Source organism: Budorcas taxicolor, chromosome 16, assembly GCF_023091745.1.
Source record: "Budorcas taxicolor isolate Tak-1 chromosome 16, Takin1.1, whole genome shotgun sequence".
Taxonomy (NCBI): Eukaryota; Metazoa; Chordata; class Mammalia; order Artiodactyla; family Bovidae; genus Budorcas; species Budorcas taxicolor.
Window position 1 is genome coordinate 65,198,682 of NC_068925.1, and position 27,048 is coordinate 65,225,729.

General features: G+C 45.1%; 1 protein-coding gene across 1 annotated transcript in view; it reads left to right on the forward strand.

Moving 5' to 3' along the window:
- The window catches only part of LAMC2 (laminin subunit gamma 2), a 68,295-nt gene extending 43,503 nt beyond the window's left edge, over positions 1-24,792 (forward strand). The window contains exons 9-23 of the mRNA XM_052653946.1: positions 531-749; positions 1,376-1,558; positions 2,402-2,647; positions 4,890-5,035; positions 11,838-11,994; positions 12,292-12,497; positions 13,643-13,722; positions 15,467-15,616; positions 16,147-16,291; positions 16,988-17,137; positions 17,792-17,906; positions 19,367-19,566; positions 21,207-21,365; positions 21,459-21,558; positions 24,485-24,792. Of these exons, the coding sequence (XP_052509906.1) occupies positions 531-749; positions 1,376-1,558; positions 2,402-2,647; positions 4,890-5,035; positions 11,838-11,994; positions 12,292-12,497; positions 13,643-13,722; positions 15,467-15,616; positions 16,147-16,291; positions 16,988-17,137; positions 17,792-17,906; positions 19,367-19,566; positions 21,207-21,365; positions 21,459-21,558; positions 24,485-24,738 (2,510 nt within the window). The 3' untranslated portion in view covers positions 24,739-24,792. The remainder of the gene's footprint in view (positions 1-530; positions 750-1,375; positions 1,559-2,401; positions 2,648-4,889; positions 5,036-11,837; positions 11,995-12,291; positions 12,498-13,642; positions 13,723-15,466; positions 15,617-16,146; positions 16,292-16,987; positions 17,138-17,791; positions 17,907-19,366; positions 19,567-21,206; positions 21,366-21,458; positions 21,559-24,484) is intronic.
- Positions 24,793-27,048: the final 2,256 nt, after the last annotated feature.

Genomic DNA, 27,048 nt, shown 5'->3' on the forward strand with positions numbered 1-27,048 from the left:
GCATATAATATAACTAGTAACATTAATAAGGTCATAAGCAAGTATTTAACAACTTCCATTAGGTGTGGCCCAATCTCTCCAGGTGTCTAACTAGTCCGTTCTGCACCAATCGCTGTCTTTAAGGGAAATGATATATTGGCATTGACATAAAGTTCACCAAAGATGTCTGCATACACAAGGCAAGTAAGCAGGAGGTCACTGTGACCCCTTACCAGGATTGACAAAGGAATGTTATGTCTAAGGAGTTACATGGCTGGCGCCAGAAGGAGAAAAATTGATCTTTGTGGTTGAGCAGGTATTTCTGCCACATGGGAGGTCTGCTTACCACATGACGCAGCTGCACAATGTAAGTAGAGGGGAAGAAGGAGGCCAAAGGGCAGAGAGAAAGTTTTATGTCTAAATTTTCCTTGTCTTGCCTTAAAATGTGAATTTCTTTTATTAAGGAGTTAAGAAAAAATCCAATGTGAGGCCTGACTTTAGATCCCTGGACCTAACCACTTGTTGCTTCCCACCTGTCTTCTCTCTTGCAGGTACTGGGTACCTCGACAATGTGACCTTGATCTCAGCCCGCCCAATCTCAGGAACCCCAGCACCCTGGGTTGAACAATGTGTATGTCCTGTTGGGTACAAGGGACAGTTCTGCCAGGAATGTGCTTCTGGCTACAAAAGAGATTCAGCCAGACTGGGACCTTTTGGCACCTGTATTCCTTGTAACTGCCAAGGGGGAGGGGCCTGTGATCCAGACACAGGTGAGTGAAAAGATACCTGAACCAGGCGGTTCAGGGCGCAGCCAGGTGACCGGGGTCTCCAGTGGAAGAGAGAGCTGTGCAGGAAAGGCGGTGCCTGAACTCATTTCCGAGATGGGAAAGGATTAAGAAGAGCAGGGCTGGACTCAAGGGAAGATGGACATGGTGCTTTATTACATTCCATCCTTTTCATGATGGAAATGCCACAAGGTTGTGAGAAAGGTGCTAGGTTACAGGAAATGGCTGTCACGGTTCAGTGCTGGGTGGGGGAGCTGGCATCAAATTGCAAGAATTGTTTGGGGAGATCAAAGGCAGTGTCAGGATCTGAATGAATGTGCCGACAAGTGGTGGGGAAGAGGGGAACGGTGTTAACTTATGGATGGTGGTGAAAGGAGTGCGTGTCTGCCTAGCCTGGGAGAGGGAGGGTGAGATTCAGGGTCGTGGCCATGTTTAGAGTTGGTAGGAGGGCAGAGGGGAGGGCCAGTGCTCAGGCACTCTGGGGAAAGCTGCAGAAAGGGAGGCTTTGAATTACCAAGCCCTGCCTCCCACGCGTCGTCCTCTGTATTAAAGAAAGTGGATAGTTTTACCTGCTCATTTCTCTGCCCCTCCGTTCTCCCTCTGCCTCCCAGGAGATTGTTACTCGGGGGATGAGAACCCCGACATCGAGTGTGCGGACTGCCCCATCGGTTTCTACAACGACCCGCACGACCCCCGCAGCTGCAAACCCTGTCCCTGTCGCAATGGGTTCAGCTGCTCCGTGATGCCAGAGACAGAGGAGGTGGTGTGCAATAACTGCCCCCACGGCGTCACTGGTGAGGCCAGTGCCCACCCTGTCCTTCTGCCATGCATCTGTCCAATCCAAGGGATCTCCAGGGACTGCTCATGACTCAGGGTTATTCTCAATGGGCTCGTTTTAAAAATAAGGAGAGATCGATGCCCAAGAGCTGACGTGGATTGAAGAAGGGCGGGGCGTAGAGCTATGGGAGGACACAACTAAAGCTGTTTTAAGAGGTTTGCAATTAGAAGGTGAAGTTGTCAGATGAAATATAGAGTTTAACTAAGTTTTAAAAAATGAACCCCAAGAAGGGACTTCCCCGGTGGCCCAGTTGTTAAGATTTCACATTCCAATGGGATAAAGATGGGGGGTGGGGATGGGATGCAGGTTTGATCTCTAGTTGGGGGTCTAGGATCCCACATGCCGCATGGCCAAAAAACCCAAAGATAAATAATATTGTAACAAATTCAATATAGATTTTAAAAAAGGTCCTTATCAAAAACAAACAAACAAAAAATTGAACCAAGCTAAAGAAGGGAAACTTAGTAACGTTATACGTGTCACACCTCTCTGCTGGTTGGTCTCAAAGAAGAGCTTGTCTTGAGCCACAGCCTTGGTGGTTTGGTGCTCCATCTGACTTTTCCCTAGCCAGCTTGTTAACTGGCAGGAAGGCCCCTGGTGGTGCTTGTGTTCTAGAATCTGTAACCACCGTGGTGTGGAAGAGTCAGCCTCCTGCTGTGAGTTCCTGCTCCTGAGCCTGCTGTTCTGGGGTTCCAGGTCGGGGAAGCTCTTCTGGGGAGTAGCATAATTTCAGCCTCTGCCTCTGGTTTTGCTGCTAATCGATGATCACGTGCGTGGCTTGACTTGTGGTTCCTTCCAGGCGCCCGCTGTGAGCTCTGTGCCGACGGCTACTTTGGGGACCCCTTTGGGGAACATGGTCCAGTGAGGCCTTGTCAGCCCTGTCAGTGCAGCAACAATGTGGACCCCAATGCCCCCGGGAACTGCGACCGCCTGACAGGCAGGTGTCTGAAGTGCCTTTACAACACGACCGGTGCCCACTGCGACCAGTGCAAAGCCGGCTACTATGGGGACCCCTTGGCTCCCAACCCAGCAGACAAGTGTCGAGGTAGGACTGCACCCGTACGCAGACTCTCCAGGCTCTGTGTGTGTGTGCGTGTGCGCGTGTGAGAACGTACAAATGGGCAAGGCTGACCACAGGTAATATTGTGATGCTACTTTGGCTTCTCAGACCTGCCTGGACCTTTCACTTATCAGAAGTCTTAAGACCAATTTCCCCTGCAGCAGGGCTCTGCAGTCAGAGCCAGAGGATGTCGAAAGGGTTAAGCCTGAGTGGGAGAAGGGAAAAGGGCCAGGTTTACATTCCAAACTGGAAGAGGAGATAAAATGGGGCTGCCTCCTATGCTAGTCCCCAGGCTGGTAGGCAGGCAAGTGGCCGCCAGACCCGTAGGAGGAAGGTAATAAATGACTCGAGACGAAGCCTGGACACATTGAAGTGGGAGGGGAGTGGGCTGTAAAGTAGTTGGAGAGACCCTCTCAGGAAGTCAGTGTGATTGATGTACAGAAAGGTGACAGTCCACACGTCTCCTGAGGAGGTCGGGCTTCAAAGCAGTAGCTCTCGTGGAGCATTCCTGGGGGCTGCTTCAGATCAGATCAAAGCATGAATGTGCACACCGGGCCTCTTGCTCAGCCCTTCTTTCAAGCCTTTGCACGTGTTCTGTTCTAAAGGCAAATTCAGTTCAAGGGAGCTGGCCTGCCACTTAGACTCACCCCTCAGTCACCAAGGTCCCAGACCAGCCTGGTACCCAGAACTCAGGCTTGCTTATTTTAAGGTCCAGAGTGGCTCTGGGGACCCAGATTGGAGGCTCCCCAGGAGGTCTGCAGGGTGCCCAGAGCCCCTCATTCACACCAGAGTGCCCAGCCCTGGGAATGCTTGAGGACCTCTGTGCAACTTAGGGCTTCTATCCAGGGGCACAAATTCCACCTGCCCTGACCCCAGCTTGTGGGTTAGCTGTGATGTCATATGATAGGAAGCATTCACATGACATCAGCAGTATGAGTTTAAGTCCAGTTTTTTAGCATGCCTCTTGTATTATTGTGATCTTGCCAATTAATTTCTCTGAGTCTTAGTTTCCTCATATGGACCATTAATATTTTACTCAAAGTGGTTGCAAAGATAAAATAGCATATGAGAAAGCACACTGTAAACTATATAATTCCATCTGAAAAGAAAAGTGAAATTGTTAGTTGCTTAGTCATGTTCAATTCTTTGTGAATCCATATACTGTAGCCCACTAGGCTCCTCTGTCCATGGGATTCTCCAGGCAAGAATACTGGATGGGTTGCCATCTCCTTCTCTGGGGATCTTCCCAACCCAGGAATTGAACCCAGGTTTCCTGCATTGCAAGCAGATTCTTTACTGTCTGAGCCACCAGGGAAGCCCATATCTATAAAGTGCTATTAATAGAGATTTCACTGCCTTTAGACAATACAATTTTTTCACTGAACTATCTTTTATCAAGCTCTTACCATGTGTGCAGTGTGGAGCTAGATACCGAGGTTGTAATAATGAATAAGTCAGCCGAGCTCGGCAAAGAGCTCATATGCTAATAAGGAAGACACATAAATATGGAAGCAAATAAGAACATATGCTCAGACATTATTCCAAGTGTTTTGTGATCACTGAAGTTGGAGTACCCAGAGAATCACCCCATTTGAGCAGCGTTTCGCCCACTGTTATATCCTCAGCTCCTAGAACAGAATGGGATGCATAGTGCTACTGAATCAGTTTGATTGAATAAAGGTACTGCTTTACTGAATTCTCTATGTCAAAGGCAGCAGAGCAGAAGGAAAAGAGCCCTGGCTCTTTCCAAGTTCTCATTCTTGCCATCTTCTTGCTGTATCCTAGGACAGATTACTCAACCTCTCTGAGCCCATATCTCTCATCCGTAATATGCAGAGAGGTGTCTACATCTGGCATATTGTAGGCCCAGAAGAAATGTTACTCTTCCTGTGAGCAAACCCAGAATGTCTGTGGAATATCCAAGAGACTTACAATTTAATGGGGGAAGATAAATCAGTGTCACTAGAAAGGATGGGCTGTTGAAGTGTCTCTTCATCCACACACACACACACACCAAACAAACCTGCCAGATGATTCCCAAGACCTCTCTGTGTTGGGAATGTGCTTGGAGACATAGCCAAGAAACTAATCCAACACAACATGAATCAACAAGGGCAAAGAAGGGTTCTTTGCTCTGGGTAACTGGATCTTCCTTTTATCTTTGCTATACCTCCAGGTTCCAGAATTAGTTTGACATGAAAGCTTCCTGTTTGTCTTTTGTCTCTAGCTTGCAACTGCCACCCAATGGGCTCAGGGCCCGCGGAGTGTAGAAGTGATGGCAGCTGTGTTTGCAAGCCAGGATTTGACGGCCTCAACTGTGACCATGCAGCATTAATCAACTGTCCAGCTTGCTATAATCAAGTGAAGAGTCAGGTGTGCATGCTAGCCAGCCCTCACCTTCACAAGTAAAATCCTGAAGTATCTTCTGGGTGGTTCTGTCACAAACCCAGGCTCCTCCTAGTCTCCTAAGGACAGAAGTGGGGATTACTATTTCTCTCTTGAAAAAAATTTTCCACATAGTAGTAATAATACTTCAGAGTTATGTTCTTATATGTACCATTTTTGAAAAATGTGTTATTCTTCAAAAGTCACATAGGTGGAACCGAAAATGCCACCCATGTCCACTGAATCTGAATTCAGTGCTCTATTATAATATGCCACTTTCTCGATGGATTTTTCCCAAGAAATGTCCTTATGAAACAAACAAAGGAAACTTAAACACATAAAAGATGTCATGGGTCACTGCCTTGTCATGGCAAAGGGGCTTGCATAACTCGATTTTATGAGCCATGCTGTGCAGGGACACCCAAGATGGGTCACAGTGAAGAATTCTGACAAACGTGGTCCACTGAAGGAGGGAATGGTGAATCTCTCCAGTATTCTTGCCTTGAGAACTCCATGAACAGTATGAAAAGGCAAAAAGATACGACACTGGAAGATGAGCCCCCCCCACGTTGGAAGATGTCCAATATGGTACTGGGGAAGAGCAGAGAAATAGCTCCAGAAAGAAAGAAGTGGCTGGGCCAAAGTGGTTCTAATGCTCAGTTGTGGATGTGTCTGGTGGTGAAAGTAAAGCCCAATACTGCAAAGAACAATACTGCATAGGAACCTGGAATGTTAGGTCCGTGAATCAAGGTGAATTGGATGTGGTCAAGCAGGAGATGGCGAGAGTGAACACGGATATTTTAGGAATCAGTGAACTAAAAAGGACGGGAATGGGTGAATTTAATTCAGATGACCATTGTAACTACAATGGTCTGTGCAAGAATCCCTTAGAAGAAATGGAGTAGCCCTCATAGTCAACAAGAGTCTGAGATGTAGTACTTGAGTGCAGTCTCAAAAATGGCAGAATGATCTCAGTTCGTTTCCAAGGCAAACCATTCAACATCACAGTAATCCAAGTCTATGCCCTGACCACAGTGCTGAAGTTGACTGGTTCTATGAAGACTTACAGGACCTTCTAGAACTAACACCCCCCCCCCCCCAAAAAAAAGATGTCCTTTTCATCATAGGGGACTGGAATGCAAAAGTAGGAAGTCAAGAGATACCTGGAGTAACAGGCAAGTTTGGCCTTGGAGTACAAAATGAAGCAAGGCAGATGCTAACAGAGTTTTGCCAAGAGAACACACTGGTCATAACAAACAATGTCTTCCAACAACAACTCTCTTCCACCAGCTTCCCTGGTGGCTCAGAGGTTAAAGCGTCTGCCTGCAATGTGGGAGACCTGGGTTCGATCCCTGGGTCGGGAAGATCCCCTGGCAAATTAAATGGCAACCCACTCCAGTATTCTGGCCTGGAGAATCCCATGGATGGAGGAGCCTGGTGGGCTACAGTCCACGGGGTCTCAAAGAGTCAGGCACGACTGAGCAACATCACTTCACTTCACTTCCAACAACACAAGAGACGACTCTACACATGGATATCACCATATTGTCAATAATGAAATCACACTGATTGTATTCTTAGCAGCTAAAGATGGAGAAGCTCTATACAATCAGCAAAAACAAGACTGGGGAACTGACTGTGGCTCAGATCATGAGCTCCCTATTACCAAACTCACTCTTAAGTTGAAGATAGTAGGGAAAACCATTAAGCCATTCACGTATGACCTAAATCAAATCCCTGATGGTTATACAGTGGAGGTAACAAATCAGTTCAGTTCAGTTCAGTTCAGTCGCTCAGTCGTGTCTGACTCTTTGCGACCCCATGAATCGCAGCATGCCAGGCCTCCCTGTCCACCACCAACTCCCGGAGTTCACTCAGACTCACGTCCATCGAGTCAGTGATACCATCCAGCCATCTCATCCTCTGTCATCCCCTTCTCCTCCTGCCCCCAATCCCTCCCAGCATTAGGGTCTTTTCCAATGAGTCAACTCTTCCCATGAGGTGGCCAAAGTACTGGAGTTTCAGCTTTAGCATCATTCCTTCCAAAGAAATCCCAGGGCTGATCTCCTTCAGAATGGACTGGTTGGATCTCCTTGCAGTCCAAGGGACTCTCAAGAGTCTTCTCCAACACCACAGTTCAGAAGCATCAATTCTTCGGCGCTCAGCCTTCTTCACAGTCCAACTCTCACATCCATACATGACCACAGGAAAAACCACAGCCTTGACTAGATGGACCTTTGTTGGCAAAGTAATGTGTCTGCTTTTCAATATGCTATCTAGGTTAGTCATAACCTTTCTTCCAAGGAGTAAGCATGTTTTAATTTCATGGCTGCAGTCACCATCTGCAGTGATTTTGGAGCCCCCCAAAATAAAGTCAGCTACTATTTCCACTGTTTCCCCATCTATTTCCCATGAAGTAATGGGACCAGATGCCATGATCTTCGTTTTCTGAATGTTGAGCTTTAAGCCAACTTTTTCACTCTCCTCTTTCACTTTCATCAAGAGGCTTTTTAGTTCCTCTTCACTTTCTGCCATAAGGGTGGTGTCATCTGCATATCTGAGGTTATTGATATTTCTCCTGGCAATCTTGATTCCAGCTTGTGCTTCTTCTCATGATGTACTCTGCACAGAAGTTAAAAAAGCAGGGTGACAATATATAGCCTTGACATACTCCTTTTCCTATTTGGAACCAGTCTGTTGTTCCATGTCCAGTTCTAATTGTTACATCCTGATCTGCATACAGATTTCTCAAGAGGCAGGTCAAGTGGTCTGGTATTCTGATCTCTTGAAGAATTTTCCACAGTTTATTGTGATCCACACAGTCAAAGGCTTTGGCATAGTCAATAAAGCAGAAATAGATGCTTTTTCGATGATCCAGTGGGTGTTGGCAATTTGATCTCTGGTCCCTCTGCCTTTTCTAAAACCAGCTTGAACATCTGGGAGTTCACAGTTCACATATTGCTGAAGCCTGGCTTGGAGAATTTTGAGCATTACTTTACTAGCATGTGAGATGAGTGCAATTGTGCGGTAGTTTGAGCATTCTTTGGCATTGCCTTTCTTTGGGATTGGAATGAAAACTGACCTTTTCCAGTCCTGTGGCCACTGCTGAGTTTTCCAAATTTGCTGGCATATTACAGCATCATCTTTCAGGATTTGAAATAGTTCAACTGGAATTCCATCACCTCCACTAGCTTTGTTCATAGTGATGCTTTCTAAGGCCCACTTGACTTCACATTCCAGGATGTCTGGCTCTAGGTGAGCGATCACACCATCGTGATTATCTGGGTCATGAAGCTCTTTTTTGTACAGTTCTTGTGTATTCTTGCCACCTCTTCTTAATATCTCCTGCTTCTGTTAGGTCCAGACCATTTCTGTCCTTTATCGAGCCCATCTTTGCATGAAATGTTCCCTTGGTATCTCTAATTTTCTTGAAGAGATCTCTAGTCTTTCCCATTCTGTTGTTTTCCTCTATTTCTTTTCATTGATCGCTGAGGAAGACTTTCTTATCTCTTCTTGCTATTCTTTGAAACTCTGCATTCAGATGCTTATATCTTTCCTTTTCTCCTTTGCTTTTTGCTTCTCTTGTTTTCACAGCTATTTGTAAGGCCTCCCCAGACAGCCATTTTGCTTTTTTGCATTTCTTTTCCATGGGGATGGTCTTAATCCCTGTCTCCTGTACAATGTCACCAACCTCCATCCATAGTTCATCAGGCACTCTACCTATCAGATCTAGGCCCTTAAATCTATTTCTCACTTCCACTGTATAATCATAAGGGATTTGATTTAGGTCATACCTGAATGGTCTAGGTTTTCCCTACTTTCTTCAATTTAAGTCTGAATTTGGCAATAAGGAGTTCATGATCTGAGCCACAGTCAGCTCCTGGTCTCGTTTTTGTTGACTGTATAGAGCTTCTCCATCTTTGGCTGCAAAGAATATAATCAATCTGATTTCGGTGTTGACCATCTGGTGATGTCCATGTGTAGAGTCTTCTCTTGTGTTGTTGGAAGATGGTGTTTGCTATGACCAGTGCATTTTCTTGGCAAAACTCTATTAGTCTTTGCCCTGCTTCATTCTGTATTCCAAGGCCAGATTTGCCTGTTACTCCAGGTGTTTCTTGACTTCCTACTTTGGCATTCCAGTCCCCTATAATGAAAAGGACATCTTTTTTGGGTGTGAGTTCTAAAAGGTCTTGTAGGTCTTCATAGAACCGTTCAACCTCAGTTTCTTCAGCATTACTGGTTGGGGCATAGACTTGGATTACCATGATATTGAATGGTTTGCCTTGGAAACAAACAGAGATCATTCTGTCATTTTTGAGACTGCATCCAAGTACTGCATTTCGGAGTCTTTTGTTGACCATGATGGCTACTCCATTTCTTCTGAGGGATTCCTGTCTGCAGTAGTAGATATAATGGTCATCTGAGTTAAATTCACCCATTCCAGTCCATTTTAGTTCCCTGATTCCTAGAATGTTGACGTTCACTCTTGCCATCTCTTGTTTGACCACTTCCAATTTGCCTGAATTCATGGACCTGACATTCCAGGTTCCTATGCAATATTGCTCTTTACACCATCGGACCTTGCTTCTGTCACCAGTCACATCCACAGCTGGGTATTGTTTTTGCTTTGGCTCCATCCCTTCATTCTTTCTGGAGTTATTTCTCCACTGATCTCCAGTAGCGTGTTGGGAACCTACTGACCTGGGGAGTTCCTCTTTCAGTATCCTATCATTTTGCCTTTTCATACTGTTCATGGGGTTCTCAAGGCAAGAATACTGAAGTGGAGGTGACAAATAGATTCAAGGAATTAGATCTGATAGAGTGTCTAAAGAACTATGGATGGAGGCTCATAGCCTTGTACAGGAGGCAGTGACCAAAACCATCCCCAATAAAAAGAAATGCAAGACGGCCAAGTGGTTATTTGAGGAGGCTTTACAAATAGCTGAGGAAAGAAGAGAATCAAAAGGCAAGGGAGAAAGGTAAAGATATACCCAACTGAATGCAGAGTTCCAGAGAACAGCAAGGAGTGATAAGAAAGCCTTCTTAAGTGAACAATGCAAAGAAACAGAGGAAGACAATAAAATGGGGACGTCTAGAGATCTCTTCAAGAAAGTTGGAGACATCAAGGGAGTATTTCATGCAAGGATGGGCATGATAAAACACAGACGCGGTAAGGATCTAACAGAAGCAGAAGAGATTAAGAAGAGGTGGCAAGAATACACAGAACTATACCAAAAAAAGGTCTTAATGACCTAAATAACCATGATGGTGTGGTCACTCACCTAGAGCCAGACATCCTAGAATGTAAAGTCAAGCGGGCCTTAGGAAGCATTACTAACCACAAAATTTCACTTCATGGCAAATATAAGGAGAAAAAGTGGAAACAGTGACAGATTTTGTTTTCCTGGGCTCCAAAATCACTGCGGATAGAGACTGCAGCCATGAAATTAAAAGATGCTTGCTCCTTGGAAAGAAAGCTATGACAAACCTAGACAGCATATTTAAAAAGCAGAGACATCACTTTGCCAACAAAAGTCCATGTAGTCGAAGCTATGGTTTTTCCAGTGGTCACGTACAGATGTGAGAGTTGGACCATCAAGAAGACTGAGAGCCAAAGAATTGGTGATTTCAAACTGTGGTGCTTGAGAAGACTCTTGAGTCCCTTGGACAGCGAGGAGTTCAAATCAGTCAATCCTAAAGAAAATCAACCCTGGATATCCATTGGAAGGACTGATGCTGAAGCTAAAACTCCAGTACTTTGGCCATGTGATGTGTAGAGCTGACTCATCGGAAAAGACCCTGATCCTGGGAAAAATAGAGGGCAGGAGGAGAACAGGGTGACAGAGGATGAGATGGTTGGGTGGCATCAGCGACTCAATGGACGCGAGTTTGAGCAAATTTCAGGATATAGTGAAGGACAGGGAAGCCTGGCATGATGCAGTCTATGGGGTCGCAGAGGTTGGACATGATTTAGCGACAGAACAACAACATAAAAGATATGTTGTTATCTTTTATTCCACAAAAGAGGAATCTAAAGGTGTCAGGGCTCCAAACAGAAATGGCCTCCAGAAATTTCTCATTCAAATTCCAGAGAAGAATGAAATTAATGTTGTTGTTGTTAATTATGAATTATTATTTTTTACTGGAGTGAAGGGCAGGAGAGGGAAGGGTCCAAACAGAACCCAAATGTAGAACAAACTCAACCTGTTTTTAAAAATTTATCTATTTAACCAGCCTCTATAGCACTTCCTCTATTCCCGGCACTGTTCTACAAATACTGACTCATTTAGTCCAAATAATAAGTCTGTGCGATATAATTATCCTCATCCTACAGATAAAGAAAGTGACTTCCCTAAGGTCACACAACTAGTGAGTAGTGGAACCAGGATCCAGACTCAGAAAGTCTAGGCTCTAGAGTCTGAATTTTACCATGACATGCCAAGCGTTTCCGGACTGGTAGCCATTAGCCCCTGGATGCATGCTTGTGTACTAAGCTGCTTCAGTCATGTCTGACTCTTTGTAACCCTATGGACTGTAGCCCACCAGGCTCCTCTGTCCATGGGATTCTCAGGCAAGAACACTGGAGTGGCAACCAGTATTTCCATGCCCTTCTCTAAGGGATCTTCCTGACTCAGGGATCGAACCGGTGTCTCTTTTGTCTCCTGCATTGGTGGGTGGGTTCTTTACCACTAGTGCTATCTGGGAAGCCTTAGCCCCTGGATTCCTGGCATATTATATTCCACCGTGAACTCCATCCTCTGTTCTAATCCTCTTTCCTTCATCATTTCAGATGGATCAGTTTATGCAGCAACTTGAGAGCCTCGAGACACTGCTTTCGAAGGCTCAGGCTGGTGGAGGAGCAGTACCTGACGCAGAGCTGGAGGGCAGGATGCAGCAGGCTGAACAGGCCCTTCGGGACCTTCTGAGAGAAGCCCAGATTTCAGAAGGTGATGGAGGCCCGTTTCACACAAGAGAGAATTCAGGGGCTTAGAAAGCAGTCCCCTGGGTCATAGAATCTTTGGTGGTAACAGTTCAGCAGATGTCTTTGCCTTGCCCTTGCGGAGGTGGCAGAACTGTCTGTGATGTTCTCCTGAGATTTGAAATGATGGAGATAAAAGATGGAGTATGCATTCACATACTGGGCTTTTACCGTTTTGCCGAAAACCAGTCACTTTTTCAGCCCTCTATTTTTGATGACTTGACCCCTCAACGTGCTCATCCTCCCTTTCCTTATTGTTATTCAGGTGCTATTAGATCCCTCAATCTCCAGTTGGCCAAGGCCAGGAGCCAAGAGAATAGCTACCGGACCCGCCTGGATGACCTTAAGATGACCGTGGAGAGACTTCGGACCCTGGGCAGCCAGCATCAGGACCGAGTTCAGGATACTCGCAGGCTTATCACGCAGATGCGCCTGAGCCTGGAGGAGAGCGAGGCTGCCCTGCAGAACACTGTAGGTGGCGCTGAGTTAGGGGGTCAGAGTCCCTGCTGCGCTGGGGGACCCACGGCGCATCTCATGGGTTCACTTTTTCTCTCGGGTTTTCTGGTCTCTCTGGTAGTCAGTAGGACTTCTTTTCCTTGCAGCAGTCACAACTTTCTTTGGCTTCCTGCCAGTTCCTATTTTATGCTTTATAGCTTCCCAGGTGGCTCAGTAGTAAAGAATCCACCTGCCAAGCAGGAGATGTGGGTTCGATCCCTGGGTCAGGAAGATCCTCTGGAGGAGAAAATGGCAACCCACTCCCTAATTCTTGCCTGGGAAATCCTATGGACAAAGGAGTCAAGCAGGTTGCAGTCCATGGGGTCACAAAAGAGTCAGACATGACTTAGGGACAGCCTTTCTCTTTCACCAGTTCATTCCTTGCTACCTGTCTGCTCCCTTCTTTCTTCCTATCTTCTAGCTTGTTAGCTCTTGGAGGGTAGGATTCAATTTTTTTCATCTGTACTTTCTCAGCCCATAACAGCAAGTATGGCTCTGACAAATGTTTGCTGTAGGAAGGAATGAATGAACAAAATGAAGAGGGAAGGAAGGAGACCAATAAAAACATGGTGATGAAAATAGGGGAAAACTTATTACAGTATGGTTTTCCTAATGATGTAGCTTGTGGTGTGATAGGAGGAGGAGATTTGAATGAACACTCTTGCCTTTCCAAATAAAGGAGGAAATGGTGACAATAAGGTAAGATGGGAGGTGAATAAAGAAAGTTGGAAGATAATCAGATATAATACTGGGGAAATGAAGGGTTTAAAAATAGTGTGTATTGATTTTCCTTTTGTAGAAAATTCAGAAAACAAATGTCCCTTATGATCTCATTGCTATGAAATAACTACCATTAAAACTTGGCCTATGTTCTGGACTTTAAATATATATGAAAATATAAACATGCATATATTTTAAGATCCATTTGTATATACAGACTTTTTTTGAACTTGGATTTCTATTTGATTCAGTCTCTACTTTTTTTTTTTTTTTTTTTGATGTAATGACCATGGTAAACCAGGGACTCTTGATGAGTCAGGGGTTCAGACAGGACAGCTGCAGAACCTGCTTAGGCTCCATGGCTCCCAGCAAAGCCTTAATCATTTGTCCTTTTCCCACAGAACATTCCTCCCTCAGAGCACTACACGGGGCCAAATGGCTTTAAAAGTCTAGCTCAGGAGGCCACGAGACTGGCAGACAGGTGAGTAGTACTGGAGGGCACCTCTGCTTCAGATCACCTCTGGGAGGCCAGACTTGAACAACTCTGCTAAGTATTCAGGACCAAAGCTCCATACTGATTACCTCCAGGCTCCTTTGCAGCCATTGCCCTGCCCTGAAGCCATTTTTTAACCGCTTGGTTTTCAGTGTATGTAGGTGGCCACTGGGCAAGGTCATTTGGCAGGAGCTGGAGGTGGGGTGTTTCTTTTCCAGATTTCTCTATGACTCATGATATGGCTTCGGTGTATGTCAGATGTAATTCCTTGGGCCCTGGGACATGAATCAGCCCTTGGAAAAGAGTACTTTGCAGCTTTGAGGGACTCCCAGGCTCCCACCCCAAGCCTGGGAACAAGTAGCAATGAGTTGTTTGCTAGCCTGTGGGGGCCAAGAGTGCAGAGGGGGAGAACTCCCTTCTGAAAACCAGCTCTGCAGGGCCCTGGTAATCACAGGCAGCTCCTTAGTCCTTGCCTGACTGCAAATCCTACAGTCAGGATTGATGTTGAAGAGGTTTGCTCCTAGCAGAGGGCTCAGCACGGTGGCAGGCTCTGCTAATCCCGAATGGAATTCAGTCAGCAGAAGTGGGCTGGCTCATGCTCTCATAGTGTGGGGTGCTTCCTAGATTTGTTTTCATTCTAGAACCAAGAGGACAAAACCAACTGGAGGAATGTTATTGATGGGCTTTGTCCCCCTTAATGTTGGGCTAAGTTTAAAGATGCAGCAAAAAGTGGAGAGAGAGTTGGATCTTGGATAAAATAAAGCCTAGGGATTTCTCCTGCAGAAAAGTTTATAAATGCAGTGTTTATCACCCTGAGATTTCTCGTGCCCATCTCTGTCGCTTCCCCTGATTATGCTAGAAATGAAGTAGATAATCAAAAAAGTTTAGAACGTGAGGCTACGTCTCAGAACACCTTCTGTTCTCGATAGCACCTCTAATAGAGGAGCTCCATCTCACTGGGTCAATTCTATTTGTTTGTTTGTTTGTTTGTTTTTTGAGTCAAAGCAGTTCTCTTACTCCTCTCCCCTTATTTAAATAAAAGGCCTAAAGGAAGCCCTTTGCGTCCTTGCATATCATTTCTTTTTAGATTCCACATATAAAGGATGTCATATGATATTTCACCTTCTCAGTCTGACTTACTTCACTCAGTTTGACAATTTCTAGGTCCATCCATGTTTATGCAAATGGCATTATTTCATTCTTTTTAATGGCTGAGTAATATTCCATTGTATGTATGTATTGCATCTTCTTTATTCCTGTTGAGGGGCATATAGGTTGTTTCCATGGCTTGGCTATTGTAAATGGGGCTGCAGTGAACACTGGGATGCATGTATCCTTTCTCATCATGTTTTCCTCCAGATATATGCCCAGGAGTGGGATTGTAGGTCATATGGTAACTCTATTTGGGAGGAAGGGGTAGTTAGAGACTTGGGGATGGACATGTACACACTGCTATATTTTAAATGGGTAGCCAGCAAGGACCTATTGTATAGCACGTGGAACTCTGTTCAATGTCATGTGGCAGCCTGGATGGGAGTGAAGTTTAGGGGAGGATGGATACATGTATATATATGTATGGCTGAGCCCCTTCGCTGTTCACCTGAAACTATCACAATGTTGTTAATTGGCTACACCCTAATACAAAATGAAAATGTTGTATGGCAAAAAAAATTTTTTTTAATAATTGAGGAAGCCCTTTGCTATAAAAACTCATTCTTTTTGATCCTTTCAGCCATGTCGAGTCAGCCAATAACATGGAGCAACTGGTCAGGGAAACTGAAGACTACTCCAAGCAAGCCCTGACCTTGGCGCGCAAGGCTGCTACTGAAGGAGGCAGCAGCGGCAGCCTCCATGGCTCCGTGGTGCCAGAGCTTGTGGGAAAGTACGTTTCAAGTCCTGTGCAGGTCCTCGCACAGGCCAATATAATCCGCTCCCTCCCAGGGTACAATGCAAACCACGTCTGAGGAGTGCTGTGTTCCTTTAAAAGTATCAGTAGTAAGAAAGACGAGAAATGAGAGTGTTACTTTGGAGGAAAGCAGATGCCTTTCAGACTGGAAGAAAAATGTCAGTTACTCTAAGTAAAGTTTCAGTTTTGATTTAGAGATTGTATATTTGTAGATATGGTACCATCTGAGGTGTTTAAAGGAGGTGAACACACCCATCTGGCGGCATGGAGCGTAAAAACATAATATATTCATGTGATTAAGAATTGGGAAACTTGGGTTGAATTTTTCTGACCCAACCTGTATAAACTTTAATGCCTGTGTTTAAATTGTGGAAAGAGACACATATCAGACATTTATTCTTGTCTGGTTCTTCGGATAATCCTGACGACATATTTTTAACAGAATGAATTTTTGCTCTTAATAAAAAGAGCGAATTCTCAAAGTCCACTCTCTTCACTCCCTGCAGATTGGAGAAAACCAAGTCTCTGGCCCAGCAGCTATCGAGGGAGGCCACTCAAATTGACACTGAAGCAGATACGTCATATCAGCATAGTCTCCGCCTTCTCAGTTCAGCAACTCAGCTTCAGGGAGTCAGTGATCAGTCCTTCCAGGTAAGAGCATCTAACCTGTGCAGTGAAGTACAGAAGGGCCATGATACTTTCTTCTCGGGGATTTCATTGAACTGTTCAATCATCCAGTTTTTCCCTCCATATTTACCCTTCTTGCTTTAAATTAGGAAGCGCATTTATCCTTCTCACTATCCTCCTCTTATCTTTGTTTTTAAACTCCAGTCTTGGTCCCTGATAACACCTTGGTTCATATTCTGAACCTGTTTCTGTTAGTGAATACAAGTTTTCTGTCTCTTCCCTAGTTTGAGGGACTGTTGAAACCTGTGAGAAATTACTATAGAACTTCTGATATCTACCTTTGGGTCCAACCTATAGTATATCCACTATAGCCACTTGGAAGGCTTTGTTTTTCCTCAAAGGTTTGCCTTGTTTCTGTCATCCATTCCTTTAACTATTCCAGATTTATTGGATTAAGATTCAGCTTTCTACCCACAGCAAAAAGCATTCACAATGATTTTCACGCATAGGAAACAATAATAAAAAAACGCAGAGCAGACATAAAATTCGTTTGCTAGTTGGGGGGGCGTGCTGCCTGACTGCATGAGGAATATTGCCTCATTTCTGTTGGACTTTGGGCCTGGATTGTTGTTTTCAGATAATGATGGCAGGTCCTGGGAAGACTGGTGTGGCAACTGGTGAGCAGAAAGTAAGGCTTTTTCATTTTGGGGGGACTCACAGGTAGAAGCAAAGAAGATCAGACAAAAAGCTGACTCTCTCTCAAGCCTGGTGACCAAGCGAATGGATGAGTTCAAGCGTGTGCAAAGCAGTCTGGGAAACTGGGAAGAAGAAACCCAGAAGCTCTTACAGGATGGGGAGAATGAGAGACAGGTATCCTTTGTTACTCCGTTCCTTCAGCAGACCCGTATTGAGTGGCTACCAGTAAGAAGAACCATCAGAAACTCTCGAAAGGTCATGGTATTGCTGCTTAATGTGATTACCTCAGTTCCACTCACTGAAAGTGAAATCACCCAGTCATTTCCAACTCTTTGCAACCCCATGGACTGTAGCCTACTAGGCTCTTCCATCCGTGGGATTCTCTAGGCAAGAATGCTGGAGTGGGTTGCCATTTCCTTCAGCCCTCAAATGTAGGAATAGGACTGAAGTCTCCTGGGCCCAATTTTGATCTAGCTCTGTCTATGAAGACATATGTCTGTACTTCCTAGGTATATATGACATATGTCTATGAAGTGTATGTCCATACTTCAGGAAGTATCTAGAGTTTAAAATTAGGATTTGCAAAACTGTTCTTGTCCCTGAGTAGAGCTCGAGTCCGTCCTCAATGTGGAATCCTACTGGGTCATCAGGTTATAAAGTTTGTATGGTCTCAGCTTGTGGAGGGGTTTGCTACAGCACCCCTAGACTCCAGGAATCACAGTTCTCTGTTGCGAAGAGCAGTGTGTCAGAGCAGCTATGTTGGCAGGAGGGCTCTGCCCGGGTGTGCGTTACATTTACTCTAATCTTGTTCTGCCTGCCCATTTACAGAAATCAGATCAGCTGCTTTCCCGTGCCAACCTTGCTAAAAGCAGAGCCCAAGAAGCACTAAGTATGGGCAATGCCACTTTTTATGAAGTTGAGAACATCTTAAAGAACCTCAGAGGTGAGTATTTCAGGGTTCAGATCACTTGAGTATTTTAAAGGTATAAACGTGACTTTCGTTTATTTTGAATCTTCATAAATCTCTGTAAGTGGCAGGCATGTTGAGGTATTAATAGACACTCAATAAATATCTTTGTAAAGAAGAACATTTTAAAATATTTAATATAGTAGAAACAATTGTGAAAACTGAAAATGTTAATCATATAGTTACGTCTGACTCTTTGTGACCCCAGGGACTGTAGCCCGCTAGGTTCCTCTGTCCATGGGATTGTCCAGGCAAGAATACTGGAGAGGGTAGCTATTTCCTTCTCCAGAGCATTTTCCCAATCCAGGGGTCCAACCCAGGTCTCCCACATTGCAGGCAGATTCTTTACCATCTGAGCCACCAGGGAAGCCCAGATTATACTAAATGTCAAAAGGCTTGAGTTCTGATCTATGCTCAATCATGTGATTAGGCTGAGCTGGCTGTGTGACTGTAAGCAAGTCACATAACCTTTCCAGACCCTGATTTTCCCATCTCTCCCTTTCTCTTGAACTAAACTGCCTCGAAGGTCCTGCAGAGATTTGATATCTCACTACCATATAGATAGTTTTTTTTTCTCTCCCTTTCTTTCTTTCTTTCTTCCTTTCTCTCTCTCTTTCTTTCTTTGGCCTGATTGGTTCCAATATAGAGTCAGTGAGGTTGCCTTGTGATAAATGATATAGAACAAGCTTTGTCATAGCATCTAGATTCCAGGAAATTTGGGTTTGCGCCTTGCAGCGCATGCATGCTAAGTCACTTCAGTTGTTTCTGACTCTTTGTGATCCTGTGGACTGTAGCTGGTCAGTCTCCTCTGTCCATTGGGTTCTCCAGGCAAGAATGCTAGAGTGGGTTGCCGTTCCCTCCTCCAGGGGATCTTTCCGACCCAGGGATTGAAGCCGACTCCTTTCTGTCTCCTGTACTGGCAGGTGGGTTCTTTACCACTAGTGCCACCTGGGAAGCCCTGCCGAGATTTGGTTAAAGTTTCAGGCTTCTTCAGGAAAGAACAACAATAAAGACATTTTCAAGTTTTGGGATCTTCCTCTGCGCAGGAAGTACCTCTCTACCCATTCTATTCAATTGCTAACTACTGCCATTGGTAGCTTAGGGTTTAAGGCTCTGGCTTGAAACTTTGGGCTTCAAAGAGTCTACTTGCTTCTGATTCTTTTGGAGGTTCACTTTTGCAAAGATGGGGACCCAGGGCAGGCTGATTGCTGACTGTCAGTTCAATACTTTCTCTCGGACAAGAAAGAGTCACGACCACAACTTTCCACTCTCTCATCCCTTGGGTGCTATTTGGGTTTGTGCCTTGCAGTGCGTGCATGCTAAGTCGCTTCAGTTGTTTCCGACCCTTGATTTTTCTTAAAGGCCTCAGTCCCTTTCATCTTCAGTTGTAAGTTAATTTTTATCTTCATGGCAATGTTTTCTTATCTTCTTTTCAGAGTTTGATCTGCAGGTTGAAGACAGAAAAGCAGAGGCTGAAGAGGCCATGAAGAGACTCTCTTACATCAGCCAGAGGGTTGCAGATGCCAGTGACAAGACCAGGCGAGCAGAAACAGCCCTGGGGGGTGCTGCTACCGACGCCCAGAGGGCAAAGACTGCAGCCGGGGAGGCCCTGAATATCGCCGGCAAGATCGAACAGGTAAAGAGAAATCGCAGGTCAGCGGGAGCAGCTTCAAACATACCGGTCATGTTGAATGAGTGAGAGCGTTGGGCTCATTCTGACCTGTAAGACTCAGCGTCCTGTTATGGTCCATGGTGTTCCCAGATCCACTTGGCTGGCCTTTTGGTTGGTTGGTTCACAAGCCTGTCATTGACTGAGGGCTGGAGTCCCACCCTTGCCATTTTCAGCCCCCTTTTTAGACAACACCATGAGAAGAGCCACACAAGATTGCTTTTTATTTAGACTATTCTGTTAGTTTCCTGGACCTGATATCAAAAAGCAGCACAGATTGGGTGGCTTAAAACAACAGGAATTTATTCTCTCAGAGTTCTGGAGACTAGAAGTCTGAAATCAAGGTGTCAGCAGAGCGATGCTCCCTGCAAGACTCTGGCTAGAAACCTCCTGTGCCTCTTCCTATCTTCCGGTGGTGGCTGTCAACCCTTTGTGTTTGCAGTGGCTTCTCTCCAGTCCCTGCCTCTGTCGTCACCTGGGGCCCTTCTTCCTGGATCTCTCCAGCTCTTCTTATAAGGACGCTGGTTGGATTCGGGGCCCACTCTCCTCCAGCATGACCTTATCTTAATAAATTACATCTGCAACAACCCTGTTTCCGAATTAGGTCATACTCTGAGGTATTAGGGTTTAGAATTTCAACACATCTTTTTTTGGGGGGACACAATTCAACTTGCAGCAACTATCCCAGTGTTTTAATTCAAGATTGTGAAATTCTGGAGCTCTGGGTCTAAGCTCCACTTACTCATTTTTCAGGGTAAGCTCCACTTACTCTGCTAGCACTGTGCTTGGTGCTAGGGATATGGAGATGGGAAAAACTCAGTCCTTCTTTTTAAGGAGCACTCAGTGTAATGGGAAAGACAGACTAGTTGGATTTACAGCCCAAATGTTAAGTGCTACAGTAGAAAGATTGCTTCTCAACTGGAAGAGAGCTTCCTAGTTCTGATTTAAGTGTGACTTTTAGAAATCATAAGCAACTCTAGAAAGCCCAGAGGGGACTTTTGGTATCTAGATTGTGTGGCCTCACTCTTGGACCACTTCCAAAAATAATCTCCAATCTTAGGTCCCTTTAGGGTAGAGACCAATTTTCTATGCCTCTCTTTATATGGCTTCTAGCACAGAGACACCTGTGACTTGATGCCTAATAGTAGCTTGTTGATAAAGATATTAAGATTCACTCATCCTAGTAAAAACAAAACTCAAAGCTGTAGCCCATTCATTCTCTGCACCCCAAACTCAAGTGTCTTGGGGAACAAAGCCATTCAAAAGATGATGGCAGTAAAGAAACACGACAAAGAAGGAGTTGAGTTTCTCACCCTCTGGGTTTTCCCAACTGGTTCCTGTTTCACTCACCGTTTGTTGAGCTTGACTCGGGAGGGAAGCAGTGTCTCGCAGCTGACCATTCTAGTCTCTGGAGACATACCCCCAAATTCATTTGTTTGAGGCAGAGCTTGGGGAAGGGCGTGTCCCCAAGTCTGACTCTCTCATTGTTCATCTCACTTACTCCATCAGAGCCTGGCCGCAGCTGTATTTTTTCTGCGGTCGTCTTTGGGATGTTTCTATGCCTCACCCCTCTCTCCTTCCGTCCCTGGCTCCCTTTCTTCTCCCAGGAGATTGGGAGTCTGAACTTGGAGGCCAACGTGACGGCAGATGGAGCCTTGGCCATGGAGAAGGGACTGGCCACTCTCAAGAGTGAAATGAGGAAAGTGGAAGGAGAGCTGGTAAGGAAGGAGCGGGAGTTCGACGTGGATATGGACGCAGTGCAGATGGTGAGTTCCCATGGTTTTCCACGGCAGAGTCCTGTAACCTGGCCACTGTGGGAACACCCTTTCCAGATGGGCTTGTGCTTATTTTTCCCTCAGGTGATTACAGAAGCCCAGAGAGCTGACAGCAGAGCCAAGAATGCTGGAGTTACGATCCAAGACACACTCGACACGTTGGATGGCATCCTACATCTAATAGGTATGTGGAGTGTCCCCAGCCTTCCAACCTGTGTTCCAGGCCTTCTCCCCAGAGGATTGACTAGACTTAGTCCCGATGCGTGGGAATCTCAACTTCCCTTAAGGGTGTCAGGAAATTTGCTTTGTTTCCAGTCTCAGATACCTTAGGCAGGTTGCTTTTCATTTGCTGTGGTCTATTTTACCATCTCTAGGGTGGGTCACTGGGCATCTGCCTATTGCCCTTGGAGATGAAAGTCTGTAGGTCAAAGAACTGGGAAGGTATATTGAGGCTGAGAGGTTAATAATATTCTGCAGATCACACAGTAAATTGTGGAGGTAGGATTCGAACTTCACAGTGTAAGAAAATACTGGATGGCTTGAAGGATTCTGACCTTGATCCCGAGAATCTAGTGGACAGTGTCAAGCAGAGGGATGGAGTCAGTGCTGTATATTTTGGAAAGATCACTGGGGCAGCTGGGTGGAGGGGAGTTTGATGGAGGCTTAGACAAGAGGCAGGATAACATCATTTTGGAGACAACTGTAGCAATTGAGAGGTGAGAGAGCTCTAAGACAGTAAGAGTGGTGAGGGGGACGTCTCTCCCAGCCTGTGAGATCAAGAATCACTTGGTGAGGGACTTCCCTGGTGATCCAATGACTAAGGCTCTGTACTCCCAATGCACGGGGCCCAGGTTCGATCCCTGCTCCGGGAACTAGATCCTGTGTGCAGCAACTAAGACCTGGCACAGTCAAATAAATACATAAATACTAAGGAAAAAGAATTACTTGCTGATTCTGCTGTTTGTCCCTCCCCAAACCACAGTTGGGACTTCCCAGGTGGTGCCCACCTGCCGATGCAGGAGACATAAGATATGGGTTCAATCCCTGGGTCAGGAGGATCCTCTGGAGGAGGGCATGGCAACCCACTCCAGTATTCTTGGCTGGACAATCCCATGGACAGAGGAGCCTGGTGGGATACACAGTGCATAGGGTCGCAAAAAGTTGAATGCTACTGAGCACACACACGCAAACCACAGTTACACTGTGCTGTGACTGGTTGTGGAAACTTGAGCTGCCTGGTAGAAGATCCAGATGAAATGTCAAAGAGAGAGGTCCATGAGACCCTGTAGAGATTTTAGGCTAAATTAGATTTGATGGCACCCCATGATGGCAGCTCCAGTTACCTCACAGCATCCCTCCCAGAAGAAAGTTCAGATAAATTAAAATCCTGGATTTGGGTGGACCTGATATCAAAACTTCTGTGGCCTGTTACATCAAGCTTGGACCACAGCAGATATGGAACTAGGGCCAGGGATTCCAGCCATACTCAGGAGAGCCCCTTTCAAACTTGGCTTTTCTGTGGGGTGTCATCATCACCCCGAGAGACAAGTATTGTCTGTGTTGTTTTCCTGATGGGTCTGCTTTCTGATCCAATGAGTCCCAAAGAGTAAAATGCCCTCTTAAGGTAAAAAAAAATCCCCAGCTGAGAGTTCAGCAGCTTTGCTTAGTGTTCTGAAAAAGGCAATGAAACTAACAGGGCCTTTAGAGGAAATGAGAGCATGGGGAGGGAGGCTGGGTGAGAACTGTCAAGCATTTTCTGTGTGCCAGGCACTATGCCAGGTTTTTTTGTGGTGAATGGTTGTGTAAAATTTGTAAAGGTTCTATGAGGTGGGTTTTAGGGCTTACCTGGTGGCTCAGTGGTAAAGAATCTGCCTGCCAAGCAGGAGATGAGGGAAGATCTCCTGGAGAAGGAAATGGCAACCCACTCCAGTATTCTTGCCTGGGAAACCCCATGGACGGAGGAGTTACATAGTCCATGGGGTTGCACAAGAGTCGGACATGACTTAGCAACTAAGCAACAACAAATGAGGCGGATTTTATTATTTTATTTCATAGACTAGTGAACAGAAGCTCAAGGAGTTTAATACTGCCCCACAGATCACGTAGTAAATGGGGGAGACAGGATTCCACCCGAGGTCTCCGTGTCTGATGCTCCTGCTGTTTGCAAGAAGCTCATGCTGCCTCCCCATGGACATTTTGTCTGCAAGCCTGCTTCACTTCTCCTGCATGTCTTAGAACCCTAAATTCTAGAATCCTCCCCTGTCCCCAGGGGAAGGACTGATCTACTGGATCACCATTTGGGTTATTGTGCTGTTTCTACTCTGTCTTGTCTCTTGAGTCCTGGAAAAATTACAGTTTAATCTCTTTAGCTGGGATAAAACTTCTGCAGTCAAATGGATCTGACCTTGAATTGTCCACTCAAAGCTATTCAGACCAAACAGGCCTTGTCAGGTGCCCTTCATGCTGACGTGTCAGATCATTTATGAGTAAAGCATACCTGAACAAATGTGACCACATTTCATATTGGAAATAAACTAATGTCTAGCCAGATTCCCACTGTTCCAGGCCAGAATGAAGTCTTCCATCATTTCATACAGCTGGAATGCATCCCTTAAATAGCAAAGCCTACCTTGGCCTCCCTAAGCCCTGAAACCCAGCCAGTTTCTAAAGGTCTTCTAATAGAAAACAGCAAGATATTTCCTAAGGGTGATTCAGAGAGCAGAATTTGGAGTTGATTCTGATCCTAGGATGAGCTGTGTTGGGCAGACACCTTGGACAGTATTCAGTCCCTATGACCTTCAGCCTTCATCTCTTCAGAGCAGGAGCTGTTGATTCTATCATGAAAACCAAAGGCCAAGCTTCATCTTGCTTAACTAAAGAGCCCAGATGCTTAAACTGGGCTTTTCAAAACCTAGTAACAAGGCTTGTGCTCTCAACATTTTTTCTAGATTATTTCTAATTTAAAATAAGCCTTTTTAAAAGAATGGCATACTATTGACTCTGAGCAGGTGGAAACAGAAATTAAAGTTACGAAAGGGCCTGCATGCATTCAAGGGGATCTAATCACAACTTTTTCCTCTGTTAACTCCTTTCTTGTCCTCTAAAAATAGACCAGCCTGGCAGTGTAGATGAAGAGGGGCTGATCTTACTGGAGCAGAAGCTTTTTCGAGCCAAGACCCAGATCAACAGCCAGCTGCGGCCGCTGATGTCAGAGCTGGAGGAGAGAGTGCGTTGGCAGAGGGGCCACCTCCGCTCACTGGAGACAAGCATAGATGGCATTCTGGCTGATGTGAAGAACCTGGAGAACATTCGGGACAACCTGCCCCCGGGATGCTACAATACCCAGGCTCTTGAGCAACACTGAAGCTGCCTTCGAGATTTCCCAACTGGGGTTCTTAGGATGAAGACCTCAGGCTCAGAAGCCATCTCATGTGGGTGGGGTGGGATGGGGACATTCGAAGGTGTTGATGGGCATTCTCAGCTCAACTGAACCTGGCCCCACCCTGAGACCTTGGCCAAGATCAATGTCTTATTGTACTAGTGTGATGCTCTTTGCTTCCTGATGTGGGGCAACGAGGCAAATAGCATTGAGTATGAGACTCATCAAGGGCCTGGACACCCAAAGGGTAGACCGGATGGAAGGACAAACTGCACAGGCAGATAGTCATAAACCAACTCCTGGAGTACAAACAAGTGTTGCCATGTCGTAGGCAGCTTATTCTTTGAGTAAATGTGACCAAAGGAAATTTTTTTTGACTTTGCCCACGCATAAAATTCTTCCTAATGTCAGAACAGAGAGTGAATTGAAGTCATGCTGTGGTCAGTAAAATACTGTTGCCTCATAGTGTTCAATGTGTTCTTGTTGATCAGAGTTCCTCCCACTTACTGCCCAATCCATGACGTGTACTCCACTTTCAAACTGGAGGAAGTGATGAACTGTAAGCCTGGCGTGTTTGGAGCATTGGTATCCTGCTGCCTTTGAGTTCTTCTGGGCCTGGAAATGACCGCCTTTCCCCTGATGATGCCAGGCAACTTAGAGACAATGTTTTTATTAAAGTATTTCTTACCAGTGAAGCAAACATTGGGAAAGTATTTACTTTCGAGTTTCAAAGTGATAGAAAAATGTAGCTTGGGCTCTGAAAGAGGTGCAATTATCTAAGAAGAGGTATTAGTCCTAATTCAATGCCATTTTCAAACACTAAAAATTATATGCCCCTGTGGGTTTTGTTCTTACTCTCTCTTTCAATAACAGACAATGTTCCTATTCATACTTGAACTGGGTAGCATCCATCCTTCCATTCTTCCATCCATCCATCCATCCTTACAACGTATATTTATTGAGTACCAATTGTGTGCCAGGGGCTGGGGTACAGTGGTGACATAGTCTCTGTCCTCATAGAGTTGACTGAATAGTAAGGAGGACAAACCTTAAAAAAAATTAAACTTACAAATCCTGTTCCTCACAAGTCATTGCAATAACCCCTTGGTTTGCAACCTCATTTTTCAACGGAACATATGTTGCAAGACATTCCCATGGGGCACTTGAATTTTGGTAAATAGCTGAAATGACTCTGGATCGTGCACCCTAATTTCAGCTGTTGCTCTGCTCCTTTCTACAACTGATTGCAACAGATTGTTGAGTCATAACACCAGTGGGAATTTCTGGAAAAATCAGAAGCCCTTCTAGCCTCTGCTCAGTAGACTTTGGTACTGCCTCACCTCTGTATTTCCTTGGCTTTTCATGGACCTGTTTTGTTTTTTTTTAATAAAGAACAATTCATAGAGACCTGTGGTCAGTTTCTAATTTGTTCAACTCTAAGCTTAAGGTGTAGGTACCAAAGGAGTGGAAACAAAAAATGCTTGAGAAAGAGATGTGAGCCCCCAGAATTAGCATCTTTAATTCTTTTTTTCTGAGCATCTTGTTTGCCCTTTCCAACCAGGCAAGCACTTTATGAGATTTAACTGGTTCTGTCTCCTAAGCATAAAGAAGGATTTATTTCTGGAACAACCTGAGCAGGGTGAGGGTGATAATTAATGTTTTGGCTTTTTTTTTCATCAACTATAAAAAAAATAAAGGCAAAAATCAATCATTTGTGGTATATTGTCATGCTTTTTAATAAACTAAAATTTAATAAATGGAGATCCTGAATTGGCCATCTACCCAAGTAACTGAAGACAGAATTCTGCTTCTGCCTACACCGACTCCCCAAATTCTGACAGATCTAATCACTATGCTTTGCTTTCTCTGAAAGTGCATTTTTAATCCTGTCTTGGCATACTCAACCACATATCTTACAAATTTGATTCAATTAACTACAATATCACACAGACCTAAAAATATGCATAATTCACTCATGATTGACCTTTTTTTTCTCGTTCTCATCACATACTGGATGGACAGTTGGCAGAGTAGCCCTCCACATGTTCATTTCAGAGGCCCTGCCGTTTATAAGGTTTCTAAGGTTGCCTTAGGCAGCATCTCCCTTCCGGCGGGTGGAAAGGAAAAAAGACATGGAAGAAGGAGATACATGGAAGTTTTTGTGAGGCAGGCCTGGTGAAGGCTGAACATCACTTTCTATTGCATTTCATGGTCCAGAACCCAGTGTTATCATGCCCACCTCTAACTTGTAAGGTGTCTGGGAAATAGAGTCCCTTCGTAGGAAGCCGATTCTCT